Raw genomic sequence first — 24,894 nt, 5'->3', positions numbered from 1 at the left:
ATGAGTGCAAACATATGGTATCTGTCCTTCTCTGCCTGACTTATTTCACTTAGCATGACACCCTCAAGGTCCATTCACTTTCCTACAAATGGCCATATTTCATTCTTTCTCATTGCCATGTAGTACTCCATTGTGTATATATACCACATCTTCTTGATCCATTCATCAGGTGATGGACATTTAGGCTCCTTCCATGATTGGCTATTGTTGACAGTGCTGCTATGAACATTGGGGTACATGTGCCCCTATGCATCAGCATTTCTGTATCCCTTGGGTAAATCCCTAGCAGTGCTATTTCTGGGTCATAAGGGAGTTCTATGGATAGTTTTCTGAGGTACCTCCACACTGTTTTCCAGAGCGGCTGCACCAGTTTACATTCCCACCAACAGTGTAGGAGGGTGCCCGTCTCTCCACACCCTCACCAGCATCTATAGTCTCTTGAATGCTTCTCGGCCTTTTGGCTAAGATCAAGTGTAGTTTCTGTTCTTATCAGTTTAATACCATGTCTTCTTTATCCATTCATCAGTCAATGGACATTTGCACTCTTTCCATAATTTGGTTATTGTTGATTGCACTGCTATAAACATTTAGGGACATGTGTCCCTATGAATCAGCACTTCTGTATCCTTTGGATAAATTCCTAGTAGTGCTATTGCAGGGTTGTAGGATAATTCTATTTTTAATTTTTTGAGGAACCTCCACACTATTTTCCATAGTGGCTGCACCAGTTTACATTCCCACCAACAATGCAAGGGGTTCCCCTTTCTCCACAACCTCGCCAACATCTATTGTTCCCTGAGTTGTTAATTTAACCACTCTGACCAGCCCACAATACCTTTCTAATACACACTAGTTGACTGGTTAAAATCTATATATCCTGATCAGCTCCCATGAGCCAAAGTCTAAAATCAAACTGCTCAAGCAGTGAAATTTGAATAATGGGCAAAGACTAGAAGTTCACAAACAACAAATGATTAATTTGAGGAGATTCTTCCTTGCTTGGATAGGCAGGCAAAGCTCAGTCACTGCTCTCCCTTAGATCAGAACTAGAATAAAGGAATGGAAGGCCCAGTATTGGGAGCCCAGACACAATCGTGTCACCCAAGGGAGAGTAAATTGACAGCTTCATTTAGGAAGAATCTGTAGCAGATTGTCTGGATTTAAATAAATTGGCTTCCTGGAAGGTGGGAACAGTACATGCTCACACATGGGCATGCCAGCACAATAAGCTGCACAGTTTAAGGCAAGAAATAAAGTAATGATGGGGGCAGACCCAGTCCTGCCCTTTTCCCTTAGCCCACACGGAAGGGCCACTTTGTGTTCACACGCCATGTCAGTCTCTGTGTATGGTTCAGATAAAAACACAAGCTAACTATGTAGGCAACTAAACTCGGGACTAATAATACTATTCCTGACTTTATTTTGTTTGGGATTTTTTTCATTTTGTTTTGCTTTATTTTGTTTGGTCTGACCCATATTTTTACCTATGAGAATCAGAATACTCAAAAGATTTTCTATCACTGTGGAAAATTATTTTTTTCTGATAATGATGGCCCAGCCTATAGGTACCAGCCAGAAGCAAAAGATTAGGGATGTATAGGGTAGCCCTTCTTACAAGGGAAATTTGACAATGCATTGTATGAATATTCAACAGAACATGATATAGGAGTTAAAATACATAAATTTGAGCTGTGTGTTTCAAAAATGTTAATATTGAGCCAAAACAAAAGGAGTTACAGAATAGCACTTCATAAAATGCCACTTAGGTAAATATTTTATTTATAGACATATGCATTTAATAACATTAAAAAGCATGCATGGGGATGATAATAAATTTAATATTGAACTTATCCTGGAGGAGGTCAGAAGGTAAAATGGGAAGAAAGAATAAAGGGTACACAGATGACTTTAAATGTTTCTCCAGTGTTTTTATTCTCTCAAAATAACTGAAACAGTTTTGGGAAAATTTTCAGGAAGCAGGTAGGTACTCACTACTATTTTCTGTACTGATCTGCATGCTTGAAATATGCTGAATTACAGACCTAAAGGGGAAAAAAGAAAGCAATACAATAATAGTAGGAAACCTTTAAATCCAATATAAGTCAATGAATAGATCATCCAGACAGAGAATCAATAGGAAACATTAGCCTTGAATGACACATTAGACTGAATGCACTTAACAGATATTTACAGAACATTCCATCCAAAAGTAACAAAATATACATTTTTCTCAAGTGCACAGGGAACACATTTCAAGATCATATGTTAGGTCACAGAATAAGTCTTCATAAATTTTAAAAGACTGAAATTATCTTAAGCATTTTTTCAAACTACAATGGCATGAAACTAAAAACTAATTACACAAGAATAACAAATTAACAAATACATGAAGATTAACAAATATGTGAAGATTAAACAACATGATACTGAGCAATAATGGGTCAAAGGAGATATCAAAACAAAAATTAAAAAATACCTTGAGACAAATGAAAATGCAAATGTAACATAACATTTGAGATGCAGCAAAAGCAGTTCTAAGAGGGAATTTCATTGCAATACAGACCTTACTCAAGAAACAAAAATATTCTCAAATAGACAAACTAATTTCACACCTCAAGCAACCAGAAAAAGAACAAAGCCTGAAGTTGGCAAAAGAAATAACAAAAATTAAAGCATAAATAAATGAATAGAGACTAAAAAGCCAGTAGAAAATATCAGTGAAACTAAGAGCTGGTTCTTTGAAAAGATTATCTAAACTCTCCAAGAAAAAAAGAGAGAAAACTCATATAAATAAAATCATAAATGAAAGATATATTATAACTGATACCACAGAAATACAAAGAACCATAAGAGACTACTATGAAAAGTATATGCCAACAAATTAGACAACCTAGAAAAATGGTTAAATTCAAGGGAACATACATCCAACCAAGAATAAATTATGGTGAAGCAAAATTTAAACAGACTGATTACTAGTAAAGAAATTGAATCAGTAATCAAAACCCTTCCAACAAACAAGAGTCTAGAACTAGAGGAATTCACTAGTAAATTCTAGCAAACAGTCTAAAAAGAATTAATACCAATGCTTCTTTTTTTTCAGTTGTATAGAATTTTATTAAAGGTCAGAAAAGAATTAATCTTAGTTGAAGGCATACTTGGATGGGTTTGCTAAGAACATAAAAATATCAGTGTTATATTTATATATTAAATAAATATAATATAATTCCTATTGGAATCCAAATAGAGTTTTCTGTAATGGATTGCATAAAGTGATTCTTTGTTGTTGTTGTTGTAGTTGTAGTTGTTGTTTACTATTAGCTGTTTCTTTGTTTTTTTTTAATAGTTTACTGTCAAAATGGTTTCCATATAACACCCAGTGCTCTTCCCCACAAGTGCCCTCCTCCATTACCACCCTCTTTCCCCACCCCGTCCCTCTTCAACCCTCGGTTAGTTTTCGGTATTCAATAGTCTTTCAGGTTTTGCATCCCTCTCTCCTGCAACTCTCTTTCCCTCTTCCCCTCCCCCTGGTCCTCCATTAGGTTTCTCCTGTTCTCCTGTTAGACCTATGAGTGCAAACATATGGTATCTGTCCTTCTCTGCCTGACTTATTTTGCCTAGTATGACATCCTCGAGGTCCATCCACTTTGCCATTTATAGCATCGAGGTCCATCCACTTTGTCTTTTGTAGCAGAGTGGATGGACCAAAGCTTCTTAAACTCTTCAAAAAAACAAAAGAAGAGGTGAGTGCCTGGGTGGCTCAGTCAGTTAATCATCCCACTCTTGACCTCAGTTCAGGTAATAATTTCATGGTTCATGAGTTCAAACCCCACTTCAGGCTCTGTGCTGATGGTGTATATATATATATATATATATATATATATCCCTGATCAACAGAGATACAAAAATTCACAACAAAAATTAACTGAATTCAACAGCACATTAGAAGAATCATACACCATGATCAAATAGAATTTGTTGTAAGGATGCAAAGGTGGCTCAACAACTGCAAATTAGTCAATGTGATACACCACATTAACAAAATGAAGAAAAATAATATGATCACTTAACTCATATGTAGATCTTGAGAAACTTAACAAAAGACCATGGGGGAAAGGAAAGGGAAAAAATAGTTACAAACAAAAAGGGAGGAAGACAAACCATAAGAGACTCTTAAATACAGAGAAAAGGGGTGCCTGGCTCAGTTGGTTGAACATCTAACTTCGGCTCAGGTCATGATCTCACAGTTCGTGGGTTCAAGCCCCACGTCGGGCTCTGTGCTGAAAGCTCAGAGCCTAGAGCCTGTCTTCACATTCAGTCTGTCCGTCTGTCTCTTTCTCTCTCTCTCTCTCTGTCTTGCACTGTCTGCTTGCACTGTATCTCTCAAAAAATAAAGTTAAAACATTAAATAAATACATACATAAATACATAAATAAATACAGAGAACAAACTGAGGGTGGATGTGGGGGTCAGTCAGAGGGGAAAATGGGTGATGGGCATTAAGGAGGGAACTTGTTGGGATGAACACTGGGTGTTGTATGTAAGTGATGAACCACAGGAATCTACCCAAAAACCAAGAGCAAACTTTACACACTGTATGTTAGCCAAGTTGACAATAAATTATATTTTTTTAAAAACACACACATTTGGCAATATTCAGCATCTATTAATAAAAACTGTCAATACAGCAGGTATAGAGGGAAGACACGTCAACAAAATAAAGGCTATATATGACAAGCCCACAGCTAACATAATACTCATCAGTGTAAAGCTGAATGCATTTCCTCTAAGATCATCAACAAGACAATGATACCCCCTCTTGCCACTTTAACATAATATTGGAAGTCCTACCAATAAGGCAAGAAATTTAAAAGCATCCAAATTGGGAAGGAAAAAGCCAAACTGTCACTATTTGCAAATGACATATATAAAAAACCCTAAAGACTCCATCAAAAAACTGTTCAAAATAGTAAACAAATTCAGTAAAGTTGCAGGATTCAAAATCAATATACAAAAATCTATTATGTTCCATACATCAATAATGAACTATCAGAGGAATTAAGAAAACAATCTCATTTACAATTGCATCCAAAAAAAATCTAGGAATTTGTATAGAGCCATAAAAGATTCTGAATAGTCAAAGCAATCTTGAGAAAGAACAAAGCTGGAGGTATCACACTCCCTGATTTAACCAAGAAGGTAAAAGACCTGTATATTAAAAACTACAAGACATTAATTACAGAAACTGAAGACAATATGAGCAAATGAAAAGATATTCGATGTTTATGGATTGAAAGAATTAATATTGCTAAAATGGTCACACTGCCCAAAGCAATATACAAATTTGGTGCAATCCCTATCAAAATCCCAATGACATTTTTCATGGAATTAGAACAAGCAATCCTTGAGTTTGTATAGAGCCATAAAAGATTCTAAATAGTCAAAACAATCTTGAGAAAGAAGAACAAAGCTGAAGGCATCACACTCCCTGATTTCAAACTATATTACCAAGCTATAGTAATCAAAAAAGTATAGTACTGGAATATAAATAAGCACATAGGTCAGTGGAACAGAATAGAAAGACCAGAAACAAGCCCATGCATATATGGCCAATTAATTTACAACAAGGAGCCAAGAATATACAATAGGGAAAGGACAGTCTCTTCAATAAATGGGGCTGGAAAAATTAGACAGCCACATATAAAAGAATGAAACTAGGTCACTTTCTTACACCATACACAAAAATTCACTCAAGATGGATTAAAGACTTGAGCATAAAATCTGAAACCATAGAACTCCTAGAAGAAAACATAAGTAGTAAGCTCTTTGACATAGGTCTTGGCAATGAGGTTTTTAATCTAACACCAAAAACAAAAGCAACAGAGGCAAAAATGAATTAAGTGGGACTACATCAAACTAAAAAGCTTTTGCACAACAGGAGAAGCCATCAACAAAACGAAAAGGCAACCTACTGAATTGTAGAAAATATTTATAAATCATGTATCTGGTAAGGAGTTAATATCCAAAATAAAGAACTCATAAATTCTACACCGAAGAAAAACAAACAATGTAAGTAAAAAATGGGCAGAAGATCTGAATAGACATTTTTCCAAAGAAGACATACAGATGGCCAAAAAGCATATGAAAAGATGCTCTACATCATTAATCATAAGGGAAATGCAAATCAAAACCATAGTGAGATATCAGCTCATACCTGTTAGAAAGGTTATTATGAAAAAAGACTAGAAATAACAAGTGTTAGCTAGAATACGGAGAAAAGAGAACCCTTGAGCACTGTTGGTGAGAATATAATATAAATTGGTGTAGTCACTGTAGGAAACAGTATGGAATCTCCTCAAAAAATTAAAAATAGAACTCCCATATGATCCAACAGTTTCACTTCTGGCTATTTACCCAAAGAAAATAGGAAGACTAACTCAAAAATATACATGCACCCCACATCCACTGCAGTATTATTTATATAGCCAAGATATGGAAACAACCTACATGTCCAATAAAGGATGAATGTGTTATGTTTTAGAGAGAATCATTAAACACAATAATTAAATCAATAAACCAAGCACACAGATCCTTAGAACAGGTTTTGGTGGTTGTCAGAGGTAGGGGTTGGGGTAGGGAGAAGAGTAAGGAATGGGAGAAATGAATGAACTATTCTTTTTGTTCCAATAAATCTATTTATTTTTAAAAATATTCATAATCTATTCAAAAAATAGCAGAGGAAACAGCATTTCCAAACTTGTTTCATGAAGCCAGTACTATCCTGATTTCAAAACCAGACTGAAAGAGTATTTAAAAAAGAAAACTACAAACCAACGTCTCTCATGAATTTAGATGCAAAAAAAAAAAAAAAAAAAATAGCACTTGAATCTACCAGTGTATAAAAAGAATTATATACCATTACCAAGTTGGAGTTATTCCAGGGATGCAAGGCTGGTTCAACATTTGAAATCAATCAATGCAATCCATCATGTCAATAAACTAAAGGTAAAAAGTCATATGATGTTATTGATTGATGCAGGAAATACATTTGACAAAATTCCACACACACACACACACACACACACACACAGCATATGCTGTAAAGAAAAAAAAACAGAAAACTGTGTGTTCGCAGAAAAGAAGATTGCAGTGGAAGTAGCAACATATATTTTAACTGGGTCAAGAAACAGAATAAAGTTACCAGTGATGGTCCATGGATACTGCTTCTAGGTTTAGCAGTTAGACCTGGTAAAGATGTTACTCTTAGAAGAACATAATGAAAGAATTGCACTGTCATAATAGAAAGTCACACCATTCTTTTTAGCATTATATTATAAAATGCACTGTAAAATAAGAAAACAAGGACCAACCAAAAAATGTCATAAATGGCACCTTTTTTATAAAGAAATAAAATCAGGAAGACATGTAAGAGATATTGCACAGGTAGATTGATCAGAGAGGAAATTCAAATCAGAGAGAAACACATCAGCATTACTAGAATACAAACGTGTGAAGTTAGTGAATTCAGAGAAAAATATATAGGCCACCAAGATCTTTAGGAAAACAAAGACATGGAAAGAAAGCAAACAAGTGTGAACATTTTGCATTTTTGCAACCAAAAAAATGAGCTGACACACAAAACTAGGACAGAACTATAGGAGTCTAACCAAATCAGGTTCCAGCTTCCCCAAAGGCTGTACTGTGCCTACATCCCTCCTGCTTACCTCAGCTGGGCTTCTCCCCTTTTCCATGGCATTTAACTAAGAAACCACCTGAAAGGCAGTAACTCATTATTCAAGGCACAAAAGTACTTGTAGTTGGGGCCAGCTTAGAAATTTAGAGAAACCATTAGTAGGGATATGTGGCAAAACAAAAGGTCACAGGGAGCGGAGAGTCTTGGCTGTGGGTGCAGGTCACCGGTTCTGTGGTCAGTACTGAGGCTCTAAGATCCTCTCCCTAGTGAGCAGCTGCACACTGTAATCTAGGACAGAAACGAGGCTTAACCTCCACCTTTCCACAAGAACTCATGCTAGTGCATACAGCTACACACACACACACACACACACACACACACACACACACACACACACACACACACGGTCTAGGAGGCGTGGTCTGTGGAGAAATGTCAAAACCATTCGAATCCCTAAGGAAGGGCCCCATGCCAGTCCAATCACTTTCTTTACCTACTTGGTCCCCAGTGTTCTTTTCCCCAATAGCAGAGCATAGACTGTGGGACAAGAAGCACAGATGTTTATCTCAGCTCTGCCACTATGTGACCTTGAGGCCAAGAAAGGCTCAGTGGCTTGACAGCTAGTGGGGGGATGGGAGGTCTCTTGTCAACATTTCTCTGGGTGTGTGGGCATGGGTGTGAGCACAGGTGGGTGTGTACATTTTTCTGGCACAAACTGATAAACTAATTGTCTCCTTTTTTAGTCAACTGAACTAACTAAACAAGAACAGGTTTTAATGTTTTTGTTTGTTTGCTTGTTTATTGAACTGGCAAAGAATCTTTGGGTATATTTTGCATTTTTTGCTCTGCTGAACAAATTCCAGGATGCTGCAACAAATAAGAGACATTCTAGAGCATAAATTTATTTCCAAATATACTGAATATATTTGGAAAATTTAAAAAGCCTTCCTGATAATGGCCAAAATATTTTAATTGCATTCATAAAATGCTATCACGTGGCAAGACCAAAGTGACTGGAATTAAATGAAACAGGGTGCTTGTTCTACTGTTTTAACAAAAGATACACCACTGAGAATTTTTTTAAAAATAGGATATTTGAATCAGGCACCCAGGTAACAAAAAGCTATTCTGTTTTAGCGTTTATGAGGGAGCTTTTAAGAGAGCACTGCCCTGAACAATTAAAGCAGTCTCTCTAGGCCCTGGGACTGGGCATCAGCAAATATTAAAAGTTCCCCAAGTGATTCTAATATGCAGTCAGGGTTGAGAACAACTGATTTAGACATTGCTGCCCCAATTAATATTTAAACAGTCACAGCCCACTGGCTTCACTAATCCGGTTGTATTACCACCGGAATATAAAAGATTATTTTTTAAATACCATATGAAAAGGAAGATCAATGGGCTCTTGAAGTACAAGTTACTCTGTAATCCTTCTGATGCACTGTCCATTCGGGTAGTCCTCTGGTGTTTTAATTCATCACCTGTACTTTTGTAGAATTGAAAGTGTTAATCCTTTTTCACAGACGCTAGTGTGAACCTTGATACTGAATAATCCACTGAGTTGTGTGTTTAAGATCTTTGCTTCATTAAGTCACCAGATATTCCTGGCAGCAGAAGAGTGGCAAGATGTCAACCTGAACTTTGCTGAGCCAAAAGAATTAGCTTTTACCGTATTTCTGAAGATGAATGTGCTCTTAGAGCATGTCCATTAGTCCCAATACTCTAATGAATGTGTGGCTTGACAGACACAATAATTGGCATAGTTCAGAGTGTAAGAGAATCACTTTGATAAATCAGAATAAGGTCAAGTGGAAGAAGAAACAAGGATTTCGTTTTCACATATTTCTAACCACAGCAACAAGAAAGAACGACTAGTAAAAAAACAAGATTAGGTAGACTCTGATAATCCATCAATGTGGAATCCCTCATCTCATTAACACTAATCAATAGAAAGGTGGCTTTGTTCTAAAACAGTGTCACTTGAGTTCCATAGGACTCACTGTGTATCCTAGCAATGTCTTTCTTTCTTTAGAAGTCTCAGAATCTTATCTACTGGAGCTAATCTCTGGAATTTCTGGCCTTATCTCTTGATTACTACCCAAGGAGATAGGTCACTTAGAATAGTCCAGGATTTTATTTCCCCATGCGTTTACCATCAACATTTTTCTCTTAAAACATCAGTCCTGACCTTAAATGTAGCGGGGCTTTCTCAGTTGGCCCTGGAAACATTTATAGCACTCAGGTGTAATTCTTCTGATTAAAATATGTTTTGCTTCTACTCTTCAGTGAAACAATAAAAGGAGATTGCAGAGAAAGCCCTTTTATTCCTCCTAGAAGGACCTGCTGTGAACTACAAAAGAGAAATACAAAAGTAAATTGCTTCAAATGAACAGGAGACCTGCTCACTCATGCTGGGTCATACTAAAAGAGACCTCCCTCTGTCCGGGCAATAAGAAGGGGAGTCTAATTCTTAACCAAGCTTGACATGTGTCTGAGACAAGACGTTAGTCATGCTTGGCTTCATCTTCTCAGGAATCTCTTGTTTAATTTAACTCAATGACTTTGGATTGTGCAGGAGGAGCTGATTCTAAACCTGAGTTAGACAAAAGAATCTAAATAGGAATCTGAAACCATTTCTATCTCTTCTGGAATCCAACCTTACTGTTAGGAAGGAAAACAAATCAAACCAGGAGAATGTGATCTTTCTTTGATAAAATCACAGATTTAAAGGTTTAAAAAAGTGGAACCAAGAGATGCCTGGGTGGCTCAGTCTGGTTAAGTGTCCAGTTTTGGCTCAGGTCTGATCTCATAATGTGTGAGTTCAAGCCCTGCAGCAGGCTGTCTGCCATCAGTACAGAGCCTGCTTTAGATCCTCTGTCTCCCTATCTCTCTGCCCCTCCTTACCCCCCTAAGTAAATAAGCATTTTTTTTAAAGTGGAACCAACTGTGATAAGCTATTTAGAATTTTTGAAAGGCATTTTAATTTTTGATAACTATCACATGGCCTATTTTTAATAAATTCAAAACATTTGGCTTAAAAACACACAGATATGGATATGTATGCTATTGGCAAACAGGATGGCAGAGAAAACCACTGGGTTATGATTCTGGGCCAGCTAAAGCGATGCAGATTATATTTGATTTTTTTACTCACATTTTTATTTTTCAGTTGGTCAATTAACACAAATGTTTTATGTGACTACTAGGTTCTCAGCATTACAAGACACACAGAAGAATTATAAGACCACCTCTACCTCAAGGAGCTTGACTTCTGTTTGGGAAGCTCAAAACCTGATTAAGCCAATTATGAACCATTAGCAGGCAAAGCCTATGAGGCCATGTTTGTGGGAATTATGATTAATAAAGTCCATTTTTGTGGGAATTATGAATAATAAAGTCCAAAACATTCTCTTCTATATTTCAGCAATTTCCTACTTTACAGAGATCAATGACAACTTGACTTTGTCCTTATCTGGGGACTATTCCTTATACCTTTGGGGAAATTCTCTCTGTAAATCATTCTTCATTTTATAAGCCCAATCCAAACTAACTCAATATTCTCTGGTGGCTTTCATATATTTTTGACCCCATTCACAGTGAGAAATGTATTTTACCTGATGACGCCATACCCACTATAATCATACAAATGATAGGAAATTTTAGTGAAACTGTTGTTTTACAATGTGTGATGCCCTATGATACTTTCTATTCTATTCTATTCTATTCTATTCTATTATATATCCTTTTTTAAAAAATAAATTGTCAATCATGACCCACTGAGTAGATGTTACAGTCTTCTAATGGGTCATCCTCCTACGGTTTGAATGATATCACTTGAATCTAGATTTTCACTTTGAACGGATCTAGTGAAATGTATCATGGATTTAAGGATCACACATTCCCTAAATAAATTACAGCTGGCTTTCCGACGAGGCTTTAAAAACACGAGTTGGCTTCATAAGTGCCTGTAAGCGTGGGTGATAGATAGTTGCTTGAATCAGGCCTAAACCCATATATACCCTTTACTTTCAGCTTTAGTGGATAATAAATTTGTGTTCCCAGCCTTTCCACCTTTTGGGTACTACCTCCAACTTCTAATATTAAAACTGAAGCTTTATTAGTCAAAATATATTTTGATATCTGACTTCTACCACAGTCGCAGTGTTTTGTAGGGTCATTTCTTAAAAATAAGTGCCATTGGGCATGAACAATCTCTACTGGCTTCCTTGTCAGGTACCACAAACTCAAGGACAAACCTCTTCAATATACTTCTCCATGGTAAGAAGATCATTAAAACATTTGGCCTTTGGATCCTAAAATTACAGCTATCTATGTTTGAAACTAAAAGGAGAGATAGAAAGGAAAGATAAGATTATCTGTTTTGTTCCTAAAGATTGAATACAATATTCAACTTAAATGCATAAATTTCATAATGAAAGAGGTATCAAATTTCTTTCAGTTCAAGGGCAGTAGAAATCCATTGTTTTAAAAAATAGAAGCACATTAGAGTTATTCCATGTTATAGGAAAGATACATTTATCACTATTTACATAAGGGACACAACTCACTAAATCTGCTGTAGAACTAGATTTGTTATAATTTGTTTATAGTCTTGCATCCTAGGTGAAAATTTAAAGATAGTTATTATTCATTCAATAAATATTTATTGAACACTCACTACATAGCAAACACAATCCTAGGCTCTAAGGAAACAGATGAACAAACCAGGTAAGGTTCAGACCTGCATTTTATTAGATGAAGGTGGCCAAACCCCAAAAATAAAGGCAATGAGCATCCAATAATGCTGTGTATGTGAAGAATCAGAAGAAGTGATATGATGGTACTATGTGAGTACTTCAGATAAATTGTTTAAGAGAGCCTGTATACAAATGACACAATGTGACCAACAGCTGAGTGGCTATAAGTGACAGTCATGAAATGATTGAGGAAAGAATACTGCCCACCAAGGAACAAACCTGCAGGAGGAATCAAAAAAAAGCTAGTGATCCTGGGATATGTAGGCGAGATGGGGAGCAGCATGACATATTAAGAAGGAGGCAGGAACAAAATCATGTTTGAATTTTACTTTAAATATTATGGAAGTCTTTGTTGTGTTTTGGGTGAATTGAACTCATGCTTTCAAAAGACCATTCTGATTGCCATGGAGATAGTGAACTGCAGGGAAACAAGTGGAAGGAGGAAAAGCAATAAGAAAGCTACTTTGGTAGCCAGGAGAGAGATGACATTAGTTTAGACTAGGGTGACAGTGTGATAGCTTTATTACTTGGTGATAATGAATGATATAGCTGGTCTGAGGGTGAAGGTAAAATGATGCCACATAAAAAGTGATGTCTGCGGCATGTCCTCATGTAAATGCATTAGGAATAAACCAGAAAACAAATATGGGTACAGGAGATATCCCCTCTCACTCCTGTGTATGGTTTTAAGATACGAACAATTGAACTTCAGGCATTGTCTTCACACTGAAATTCTCAGAAACCACCATTGTTCTTGGGATCCTTGTTAAAACTGGGCATCATACATGCTATGACTCAGGATAAGACTCTTTGATGAAAGAAACTTAGTTCCATAAGGAACTCTCTCACCACAATAGAAAAAGAGATTAAAATGCCATACAGTAGGAGAACTGAAAGAAAAATTGTGGAGGGCGGGGGGAGAAGGAAAGATATAGCAAGAAATCAAAAATGTATCCAAATGCTCTCTCTGGTCAGACCTCTCCTCAACCAAGTAGCAAATCCATCTATGACTCCCACAACTCAGGATGTTACTGTGAAAGGTCTCCAGAGATGATCCGGCCCTCAGAAATATGTGAGGAATTGAAATGAATTTTTACAAAAAAAGAATCTTTGCCTTTATCCTAAGAGCTTTATTGACTCCAATTCCATGCTAATCACAAAACTTGAAGCATTCAAATAATAATCTAATTTCAAAAGTGGCTTAGAATATGTATCTGTTCTCTATTTCTCTGTATGGATTTATGCTCTGGAAATTTCTGTTTGTGAACTTCCTTTGTTAGTCGATATGTGAAAATATATCTCCTTATTAGGAAGTAAAATACATTCAGAGTTAAGTTTTCACAGTTGGAGGGTTTTGCACCTTAGGTTACTTTAGAAACCATTACTTAGATTGTGTTTAAGTTTCATTACTGAGTTAAATAAATCATCCCAATTCCCTCCTCTTCTAGACTCATAATTTTATAGTCTAAAACTGTTCTTCCTTAAGGCATATACTTCATTTTGCCCTTACTTTGGCTGGCTGCCTTTTACTTTCGTAGTAACAGGAATTAATTTTAATCAGACTTTCTCCTCTACAGGTTTCCATAACATCAACATTGTAGTAATAGAGAGTTTTATTCCAAAAAGAATTGTAGTTCAGTTTCCTTAGGCCATGATGTACATAATGTCCTTAAAATAAGCTTTTATAAAAGGCAAAATATTCTTTTTTTTTTTTCTTTCAGAACTCACTTGATCGAATTGTATAAATACTTTTAGGTCTAACACCATTGACATACCTATATATTTCTTGCCAACTTCAGCCTGATTCATTGCTCTTGGCTTATTCCTAGGAACAATACCAAAACTGTTGAAAAAAGGCTTCTTGTCATACCAAGAGCCAACCTCTGGTTCTTCTCAGTTATGCCGTGATTATCTCAATCAGTACCTCAGGAATTAAACATGTTAGTTTCAGGTCTCTAGCTATAAAATTATTCTTAGAAAAAAAATTCTTTACCTGTTCTTTATGTTGGGTCTTCTAAAGGTAAAATTAAGGAGGCCAAGGATGATCTTATATGTATCATTTAAAATAAAAAGACCCAAATAATCCAATTAAGTGCTTAATTGTTCACTTTCAACTGAAAGGTGACAAAAGAAGAGGGAGAAGGGAAAAATCCTATAAATAAAATGCAATTTTTTTTAAAGCCTGAAGGAGTAATTTCAAAAATAAATCCAAAATTTTTAATTGTCTCTATATCTTGCCAAGAGCATAACCCCAAAGAAAAATTTTGGAAAAAGTTTTCCTAGCTAACCCATGGCCATTTTCCCTCATTTAATGGTCAGTAGGACCTTATCATCTTTGCATAGTTGACTAGTGGCAGGCAAAAAAATAACTAAAATAAATAAATAAAAATTAATGGATAAAATCTGAACTTCTTTTGTGCTACAGTTTCCAAAGTTATAATGCATAATGAAGATTTAGCCTTTTTTTAATTTTTTTTTTAAATAAAATGAGACCCTTTGCTTCTGCTCTCTAGGGAAGGTTAATTCATACCAGGGAAAAATAACCCATCTGATTCCTACCTTTCCTTTACAGATGGTAGAGGAAGGGAGACTGGTCAGAGTCAGCAGATGATCCATTGTCAAGCACAGAGTATGGGTGAGTTTTCCATATGCATGTCTAAGCTTTGCAACCCAGAATGTTCCCCTCAATAAAATGGAAAAGATTTGGGGGTGGGAGGTGGGGGAGGTGTTTCCAGGACCAAAAGAAAAAGAGAGATATTGGGTAAAAGACAAATATCTTGGAGGTCAGAGACTACAGAAAAGTTACTCAAGGAATTTAGAGAATATATGAATTGTCTATCATTATAAGTGGATAAGAGATGGATGCCTTCTCCATCTCTTCAACCCATCAATAAAGGGCACAATACATGTGAACTTGTTAAGAAAGGTTTAGGAATCAAGGAAAGGTAACCTTGTCACATTTGGAATGCCAAGGCAGTACACTGGGAATGGTGAAAATACTCATAAAATGGGCTGCTGCAGTTGAAGCCAGAGATGACTAGAGAAACAAGCCATCCCTCAGAATCTCCAGAGATCTGAGAAGGATGCTACAGTCTAATGACATATGAGTTGGGGGTTAATCAAGCCAATTTCACCTAAATCTATATTTGAGGAAGGGGAGAGAAGTGGAGGGAAAAGAAGGGGGAAGGGAAGGGAAGGGAAAGGGAAGGGAAGAAGGAAGGGAAAGGGAAGGGAAGAAGGAAGGGAAGGAGGCAATAAAGAAGGAAGGAAAGGAGAAAAGGAAAGAGGGGCAAGGGTACCTACCTGAAATTTGGATTTTGGATTTCTCTCTAGGATCTTTAGATGAAATTCATCCCCTTATGAAATATGACCTCTGTGGCACAACTATCTCAATAATCTCTCATATAGCATCAACAGAGTTTCAATGGCCTGACCTGTTTTAGTTGGTCCCATTTAATGAGAATTATTTAGGTAGATATTATAATTATGATTTTTTTAAATTCTTTTCCAAATACTATTAATCCATTTCTATTTCTTCCCACAAATTTACTGGTTTCATAAATAATAATTCTGTTCCTATTTGGTTTTTCTTACTTTTCAGTAAATAGTGCATTGGGTTTTAAAAGTATGTTAAATACAAAAGTCACTCCATTTAGCCTGTTGTTGCAGTAATAGTGTTGAAATGACAAAAAATAAAATTCACAAGTCCTACTGCAAGATGATTTTAATTTTCTAAGCCTAGATAATCTGTGTGTGTCTCATATATATATATAGATGTATTTCATATACATATATGAAATGTACCATATTTTCATTTGTTCTATATTAGCTTTTGGGATTAAGATGGGATCAATAATTTGGCATAACCTAGTATGCATGGTATGTAGTTTTTGTTTTACTATAGCAGAGAAGTTAGAGAAGTTGGCAAACTGCAGCCCTTTGGACCAAAAAATATTAATAGTTTTATGGGACTACAGCCAACTTATTTATTCATTTGCCCTACAACAGCAAAGTTGAGTAGTTGCAGTATAGATAGTATGGCACATACAGACTGAAATATTTGCTATCTGACCCTTTACAAAAGAAGTTTGCCCACATCTACTACAGCCCTTTTAAATTAACCAAATAAGGAGGCCACTGGCCTGAAATGGCTCTAATGCCACAAGGGCTTATGCAAGCAAACCAAAATCTAAGCCTATAAATACCTCAGGGTTACAAAATCAAAACGCTAAGGACAATCAATCACAAACAGCCAACTAGGCTTTAAGCTATAGCCAATCAATAATTTCCTTTCTTTGCTTCCACACTTTCTCTAAGGCAGTCCTTTCCCCTGGGTCCTGATGATGTAGTCCTCCTTACCATTTCTGATTTGACACAGCCCCATTCAAATGGATAAATAATCAAATTCAAAAAATTTAATATGCCTCAGTTTATCTTTAAATAACACATTATTGCTAGTAGTTATTGTCATGCTCTGTGTAGGTGCTCAAATGCATTTAATAAATTATTCCAATTATACAAAGATTCATGAAGATTAGAATTTTTCCCTCTGCCCCTCCAGATTAACCCTCCAATCTTTACCCAGCTGTGAGCCCCGGGATATTATCTCTATGGATGCAACAGTAACTGGGGTCATTACCCCATTGCTTCCTGTTGGATCTGGGAGTCACCAGAGAGAGATCAAAGGAAGGGCGGTAGGATGTGCTTTAACATATTTCCTCCCCCCAGTGCCTTCCTGCCTGGCAGCTGTTGAATTGATTATACCCCCCTCCATGTTCCTGTCTGCAGTCATCTCTAAAACTACAGCAAATCTTTCTGGCTTATGGTAACTAATCCCTCCTCTGGCTCCCGTGACCTACCACAAGATGCAGAAGTTCTTACTTACACAGGGGAGTTCTGTCATTCCTTACTGATGTCCACACCCTCAAATGTAGATAAGAGTTTTGTCAAAGTATCATTGGTTACCTGGTTAGACTGCTCCTTCTCCTGCAAGGAACCTGACTGACTCATAAAGCAACCTCCCAAGGCTGTGCCCAAGCAGATGTGGATTAAATGTCACATATTTCAATGACTAGCTGTATGACTTCAGAGCAAGTTGTTTAACCTCTCTAACCCTCTGAAAACTGAGAATATTACCAACCACAAACAGGTGCTAAGAGAACTCAATGGCATGTTGATAAACTGTTTAGCACAGTATCTGGCACTCTGAGGAAGTCCTCAGCAAATGGCAGCTGCTATTGTTTTTAGTTTTAAGCATTTATCATATTCACATATCAAGAAACAAGCATGTCAAGAATTAAGAATGCGTAGGAATGTTAGTATTATCTTAATAAGTTTGTGGCCAATTCTACCAACACCATTTTATCTAAATTTTTTGTTTCCAGTTAGTACACTGTGTTACATTAGATCAGTGATTCTCAGTGTGGGAAAATTTTGTCTCCCCTGCCTTTGGCAGCATTGGAAGATATTCTTTGTTGTACCCAGTTAAAGGGGAGGGAAAGTGTGCTACAGGGATCTAGTAGGTAGACCCAGGGAAGCCCCTAAACACAGCACAGTACACAGGACAGTCCCCCAACACAGAGAATTTCCAGCCTAAAGTGTCAATAATAATCTCAAGACTAGGAACCCTTGAATTGGAAGACACTTTTGGTCTAACTTTTGTGGGGCTCAGGAGAAAGAAAAGTGCAGCCAACTTAAATTCCTTACACTTTCTAGTTTAGAATAGATATTCATGAGGGAAAAAATATTCATGCCATGTAGACGGTGAAGAAGTATTTTCCTAATATTTCAATAGTAACAGAAAAAGATTTTTCATAAACAGGCAGATCTCTAAAACCTTTGTTTTTAAATTTTAAGTAAACAAGAGTCTTTTAAGAGTTTCATCATCCATTACGTATGAAAGTGAAGGAGAGGTACTAACACCCATTTTAATAATGTAAAAATGGAGAGAAAGTAAGCAAGTTGTTCTTGGTCACAAAAATTAATCACAGTACAAGTGGCCTCAGTGATTCATTTTTACCTTCTTCCCCCTCTCCCATGCCACTCCCAAGGGCCTCTCCCCTAAATCCTGTAACACACTGTTGCATTTCTACAGAGCTACATCACTTCCCACTTGGCTGCACAATTCCTCCCACTACAGATGAACAGGCCTTTAGCGGTCATTCAAAATGGCAGCATTTCTGGTTTCGGGGTTTGTTTTAGTTTGGGGGGATTTTTTGCAAAGCAGGCGGATATTCCTCTTCCCTCTTTTGTGTTAACATCTATTGGTGTCAGTACCAGAACAGTGTCTGAGAGAGTCCCTAGTCATTACATTCTTTCAGCTTTTATTCAAAATCGTCCTTCTTCACGTGCTCACCCAGGCTCCCTACGCACGCACTTCACAGGACTCGGAACCCACAGGAAGGAGTCCACCGGGGGTCTAGACTGGAAAACAAATCAGCTGCAAACAAGACTCCCTTCTAAATTCAAAATCCTTGCTTCCTTCTGAAGATTAAGCCTTTGTTGTTGGGTCAAGCTTGATTGCCTCCCTCCTTCTTTCCTCAGAAGGCATTCTCTCCCAGGAAACTTCCTCTGTCCTTCCTGCAGCGAGTGGGCAGCACTCAGACGAGCCCACAAATCGCTAGACCTAAGGTGATCAGCTCCAGCAAGACCCTCCCTGTAACAGCATCTGTCGGACTTTCACCTGACTGTAATCAAACCAGGAGCTTCAACCCTTCCTGACTTAGAAAATTTGGTTAATAAACCAACTCTTTGCTTACTGAATTCCTTATTAACTCTAATTCTTTTCAAATAATTGATATCCAAATATTCTATAAAAGTTAATACTAGAAATCTCCCAAGTGAACATATTCAATGGAAACTACAGAACATACTCAGAGAAACAACTATTCAGATGATTTTGCAGGTAAGTGCCTTTATGGAGGCTGATACTTACTATGCAACTTGAGGGAAAAATACAATAAAACCCTATTATGAGATACCTTCCTATATCACTAATCCAATTATACTGCAGGACAAAATTGTATTTCTGTGTTAAAATGAAATATACTTTATTTCTTCTCCTAAGATATAGAGTATATCGAGTTATTTTCCTTGGTAAAAGTGACTTAATGGTGATGAATCACACTTGACTACCTTAAAATTAATTTCTGATATATTGCATTATTTTTAAATATGTGAAATAAGAGCAAAAACCTACTTTTTGTATTGAAAAACTTATATTTTCTATTACTGTGTTAATGTGCAGAGCAAGAATGGTTCGTGTATTACAATTACATCTTTTTCTCTCTAGATTCAGCAGAGGATATGCTAAATTTTAGAAGCTCAAACAGAAAGACCTTTGAATAGGTTTGGAACTACACAGACAAAATACGGAAGTGAATATACAAAGAGGTAATACTCAGGGTCGTTCTTGGGCTTAGTCTCCCAGGAATCACTTCCAATGGCACCAGAAAGATTTGTACAAAGCTGAACGTTGCACACAACAGCAGGGTCACAGTCTATGATTGTGGAATCTTGGAGACAGTGGGCTGCCCAGGTTCAAAGAACACAGAAAGAGAACTATACAATGGCTTATGTTCTAAGAATGAATGCTCTGCTATATATAGACGTAGATTGAAGAGAAAGAGTGGCATTTTAGCAATTTTATGAAAATGAAAAGTATTTAGAAAAACTGAGCCCGTGTTCTTATCAGGGTCAGCTAATGTGACTCCAAAAACCATTCTGCTCAGTTAAACATGCATGAAGAAGTTATATTTTGTGTAAATGTACTTCACAGCATGATTAGAGTTCTTTCAAGGAGATACCTTATTGAATAGATTTTTCATCTTCACATGTTCACATTCTTGAAAGACTAATGGATCCTTCATTAAAGAGATCACAGCTTTTCAGGTGTCATGCTTGAAGACACACAATGAATTGGTCATTAAGAAAATTCAGCCACGCAGAAAGGACAGGAGAACAACTGGCCGACTCCTCTAATGACTCAAACAATGTTGGCAGAGCTGCTGTCATGTACAGGCTGGTTTATAGTTGCAGAACAAGCATTAATTTTTCAGACATAACAACGAGGTGAAAGAATCAACCACCTCAGGAGAAAGTGTCCACCTTCTGAAAACATAGTTTGTATATACTGGTGATTTTCATCAAAACAGATCTATTCGCAGTGAATGTTACTACTGTCCCATCCTACTTGTTTCGGTCGTAAAATGTTATGCACCTTGGACGTAAGTCAAAGTAATCATACTTAGGTAACTAATCAATTTCTCATTAGATCATATGCATTCAGGAGACCGCATCTTCTAGATTACAATATTGTGAAATAAAAATACATTTTGCACTTTCTGAATTGCCTCATGTGGATTTCCTCAATTTAGGCTGAGTCTTCCTAGTCATGAAAAAACACTTGACCTGCCCATTGTGTCCAGTTAATCAAGTCTTACCCTAAAACCCTAAGGAATGACAGATCTGTATTCCTTTGTCTGAGATTATACAAATATTTGAACTCAAGATTTTTCTGTGACTGGCTGAAAGGTAGACAAGAATTAGAGAGGGTTTAAACCCAGTCTGTGACAGCAGTTTCACAACCCTCTCTGCCCCTTTGTCACTGTCACAGGGAAAAAGATTCTGGTAGAGGCTGTTCTTTCAAGGATAAGCTATTTGCTAAGCATATGTAAAAACACTCTGGTAATTTTTCGATTAATTTTGAGGGGTTTTTTTTTCACCTTGTGGTGCTTCAAGGCCAAACGAGCCTTCAAGGAGGTCACAGGAATGTAAGAACATAAGAAATGCCATAATAGGTCAAATTAATGAGCCAGTTACTCTGATACACTTTCTCAGAGAATCACGCAACAAGGTACATTTTGTGCATGTTGTCAATTTCAAAATATCTGAGGCTATCTTTGGGAGCATTTCTTAGATCAGGTATCTATTTCAAACAAATGTTCATGGTTCCTTTATTAATTTGTAATGCATCTTCACCCATAAATTCATTTAAGCCCATCTGAAGATATTTTAACCCTGTACTACTTTTTGTGTAACTAGCTGTATAAATCTGTTGCCTTTAATTTGGCCTAAACTACCTGCTTCACATTTCCCAAGGTTTCCAGATGGAAGTTTGCTGGGAGTTGGTAGACTAGTACCTGTGCTTCAGTACACTGTAACTGTGGTCTCTATATTGAGTTGATTGTATATTCAAATCCTCCCGACCAGATGGTTACCGACTGTCCATCTACAACTCCTAGCACTTCTTGTCAGCTTCTTATTACCCATGGTCAAGTTCCTTCATAGAGCCTACTTAGATATTTTCTGTTGGTTAGCCTATTTTGTTATGTTATTAGAAACTACAAATGATCAGGATTCTCCTCACAAAAAGTAAATAAATAAGTAAGCATTGTTTCTCAGGGCTTAATAACAAGTGCTTGACTGCCAAAGAAGCAGGGTGTGCAGCCGCCACGGCTACATGAACATCTGGGCCTGTAGAGATGTATTTTTAATTGACAACAAACTATTAGTTATCCAAAAACTCACTGAAAAAGAATAAGGAACAAATATCTGTACTGTATTCTTCTAACCACAAGAATAAAACAAGTTTGGTACAACAAGATATGTGCCATGTTTCCCATAAAAGAAAACACCATGAAACAAAATGACATTTTTTTTCAGCGTGGAAGGAAGTAAATGTTTGATATAAGAAGGAAGGGAGGGGCTATCCATTTCCTGACTTGCAGTGAGGTCCACATTATGGTCTCTCAGCCCTGGCTAAACTGCCGTGTGGTTGCCTCGCTCCTATAATTTTTGGCTGCTCTAGGAGAGAATGGTTCAATCTTAGAGCTGGTAGAGACCTGAGAGAGTTTCTTTCTTACTTTATAGATAAAGAAACTGGAGAGCAGAGAGTTTCAATGGCTTTCTTACAGCCACACAGCTGTTTATGGCAAGCTAGGTATCAGATCCAGAGTGGCTTCCACGCCACCACAGACTGCAGGGCTGCCCCTGCTCCATGGGATCTGTCCTTCCTTGGGACCACCCAAGGTCACTACCAGGACACTATTCTTCCAATAAGACTTTGATTTCTTCTAAACTCACACAACACATGCAGTTATTTAGTGAGTAATTAAAACGAAAAAGGCAAACCAAATACACCCAAATCCTACCTTCATTTCTCAACCCACCAAGTAATCCAATAAATTATTTACTTAGGGATTACTTGGGTTAAACAGCATTCCCTGCATACTGTATGAGATGGCTTTGATTTCAAGCTTGTTTTAAATAAATAGTTCTATCAAAATAGAATGGCCTTGACTTTCAGCCCTGGGAATAAACAAATAGTCTCAATCAATGACGCTGAGACAACCATTTAACATTTTTCAAGAGGCTAAGAAAAGAAATATTTTCATGCCTACAACATTAAGTCAGAAATAGCCTTTGGCACATCTTTAGCCTGGTCTTTTCAAAGGTTGTGGGAAAATATGGGGGGAAAATATAAGCAAAATTAGCTAGCTACCATGACAACAACAAACACTTAGAAGCAGAGCTGAAATTCCGTAAATCTCACAGGGAAGCAGAGGAGGGTCCCTAGGACAGTTCATCAGGGAAGAGGCATCGAGCATAAAAAGAATTATTGCTAAATGGACAGATATTGGAACAGATATTTATTGTAATGGATTTCCTGTGGAGTAAAATTTTATCAAAAGGGCAGTGTTACAGAGGAGAGACCATTTGCTTAAAATTATGTGTTTTTTGCTGTATTGAACTCAGTGTGGAAATGCATGTCCTACATTTTCATTTCTGTGGGCTGTCATTTGTTTTAATGGTCACAAGAAGCTGCATGTTTAGAAGTGAAAAAAAAAAATACATGGAGAAGTTTTTTTCATTCTGTTCACCAAAGTGGCTGAGTCAAGACACAGCTCTCCCAGTCTTTCTCTATCACAGCACGATTGTGTTCCCTGGTTACATTGTAAGTCTTAAATACTTACATTCTTTCATTCACTCAAAAAATACTGACATGCAATCACTGTACACCGGTCTTCTATAGCTTTAGGAATACAGAGCTGAACAGAAAAGAGAGCATACATTACATCCTAGTTGAAGAGAGCAAGAGAAGAGAAATAAGTAAACCAATATATAAACAAGAAAATGTCTAGACAGGAGGACCAACAAAGGCAAAAGCCTTGAGTCAGGGAAGAGTTTGGCATGTGTCAAGAACAAGAGGAGGCAAGTCTACCCGGGGTACAGTCAGCCAAAGGGAGCATACTTTGTGATGATGTTTGCACTAGAGTTCAGACCATTACAGGAGTGCAATGGGAATTCTTCATTTTTGTCCCCAACCATCTATTTCTCATACCTCTTCCAGAATAACCTAAAAACATACTTTCTCACCCGGATTGTTGCAGTAGGAGTAGATCCTCTACTGACAATGAATATTAAAAATAAAACTAACTGAGGAGTCATGAAGATGGCTTGGATGTGGGAAAAGAAAAGGGGACAGTAACAACGCCTAGGTTTTTGGTCCAAAACAGTGAGCAAATGGTTGTGCCATTTACTAAGATGGGCAAGACATGGAGAACAGATTTGAGGGAAAACCTCCTGATGAACAAATCTGGAACATCTATTAGACCAAATAACAACAACATACAACCCATGGTTCAAGGTAAAGGGTCAGGGCTGATACTTGAATGTTACCAGCCTATAAATGACACAAAGCAATGGTCCCAAATGTAGTCATCTAGAGACAGAACCCATAGGCTAGCCCTGGGCTACTTCAACATTCAAGTGGGTAGCGGAGGAGTCAACAAGGGGCCTGAAAGAAAGATGTCACAAGGAGAGAAAAGAAATAAGTTTAATGTGTGTCACACACAAAAAAACTCTTATCTATTTCTAAAAATAGAATAGCATTCAAAAATAGTATCAGAGATGGCTCTGATACTGCTGGAAGGTTCAGTAAAAATAAAAGGAGGGACACTTAGGTGGCTCAGTCAGCTCAATGTTAAGTCACGATCTCACAGTTCATGAGTTCTAGCCCCACATTGGGATCTGCACTCATAGTGTGGAGCTTGCTTGGGATTCTCTCTCCCTCTCTCTCTGCCCCTTGTGCTCTCTTTCTCTTTCTCTCAGAATAAACTTAAAAATTCTTTAAAAAAAAGAAAAGAATAAAAGGAGAAGTGCATGTTGGATTTGACAACAGTTAGGTCATTGGTGATATTTAAGATTAGTTTCCCTGAAGTGACAGAAATGACCACAGTTTTGAGGGGAATGAATTATGAATGAGAAGTATGGAAGAAAAAGGAGTGAGTCAAGGAAATTGTTCTTCAACAAGGAAGCTGAGTTTGTTCTACAAGAAGTAGACAAAACTGTATACTTACTAGAAGCAAATAGAGAAGGAACTGACAAATTTTCAACCATTAAATTGACCAAAAAATACTCAGAGCAAGTAATTAGGATCAAATTTAT

General features: G+C 37.0%; 1 protein-coding gene and 1 pseudogene across 2 annotated transcripts in view; one reads left to right on the top strand and one right to left on the bottom strand.

Annotated features, from left to right (window-relative positions):
• The first annotated feature begins 441 nt into the window (after positions 1–441).
• On the top strand, positions 442–643 carry LOC115295143 (annotated as a pseudogene).
• A 1,281-nt stretch (positions 644–1,924) lies between these two features.
• LOC115293256 (translation initiation factor IF-2-like) overlaps positions 1,925–24,894 on the bottom strand; it is a 99,188-nt gene continuing 76,218 nt past the window's right edge. Inside the window, exons 1-2 of one of the 2 annotated variants that reach the window (XR_003909447.1) lie at positions 9,069–9,132; positions 1,987–2,042 (exon numbers count right to left, since the gene is read on the bottom strand). Coding sequence is in view for 1 of the 2 variants with exons in the window: in XM_029941055.1 (XP_029796915.1) it covers positions 1,995–2,042 (48 nt within the window). In the remaining variant the exon portion in view is untranslated. Of the gene's footprint in view, positions 2,043–9,068; positions 9,133–24,894 lie in introns of those variants that run through there. The other variant, XM_029941055.1, reaches the window with a different exon arrangement.

The sequence above is a fragment of the Suricata suricatta genome, chromosome 6 (assembly GCF_006229205.1).
Source record: "Suricata suricatta isolate VVHF042 chromosome 6, meerkat_22Aug2017_6uvM2_HiC, whole genome shotgun sequence".
Classification (NCBI taxonomy): domain Eukaryota; kingdom Metazoa; phylum Chordata; class Mammalia; order Carnivora; family Herpestidae; genus Suricata; species Suricata suricatta.
The sequence above is the reverse complement of the archived record's forward strand: the minus strand, read 5'-3'. Positions and strand labels throughout refer to the sequence as shown.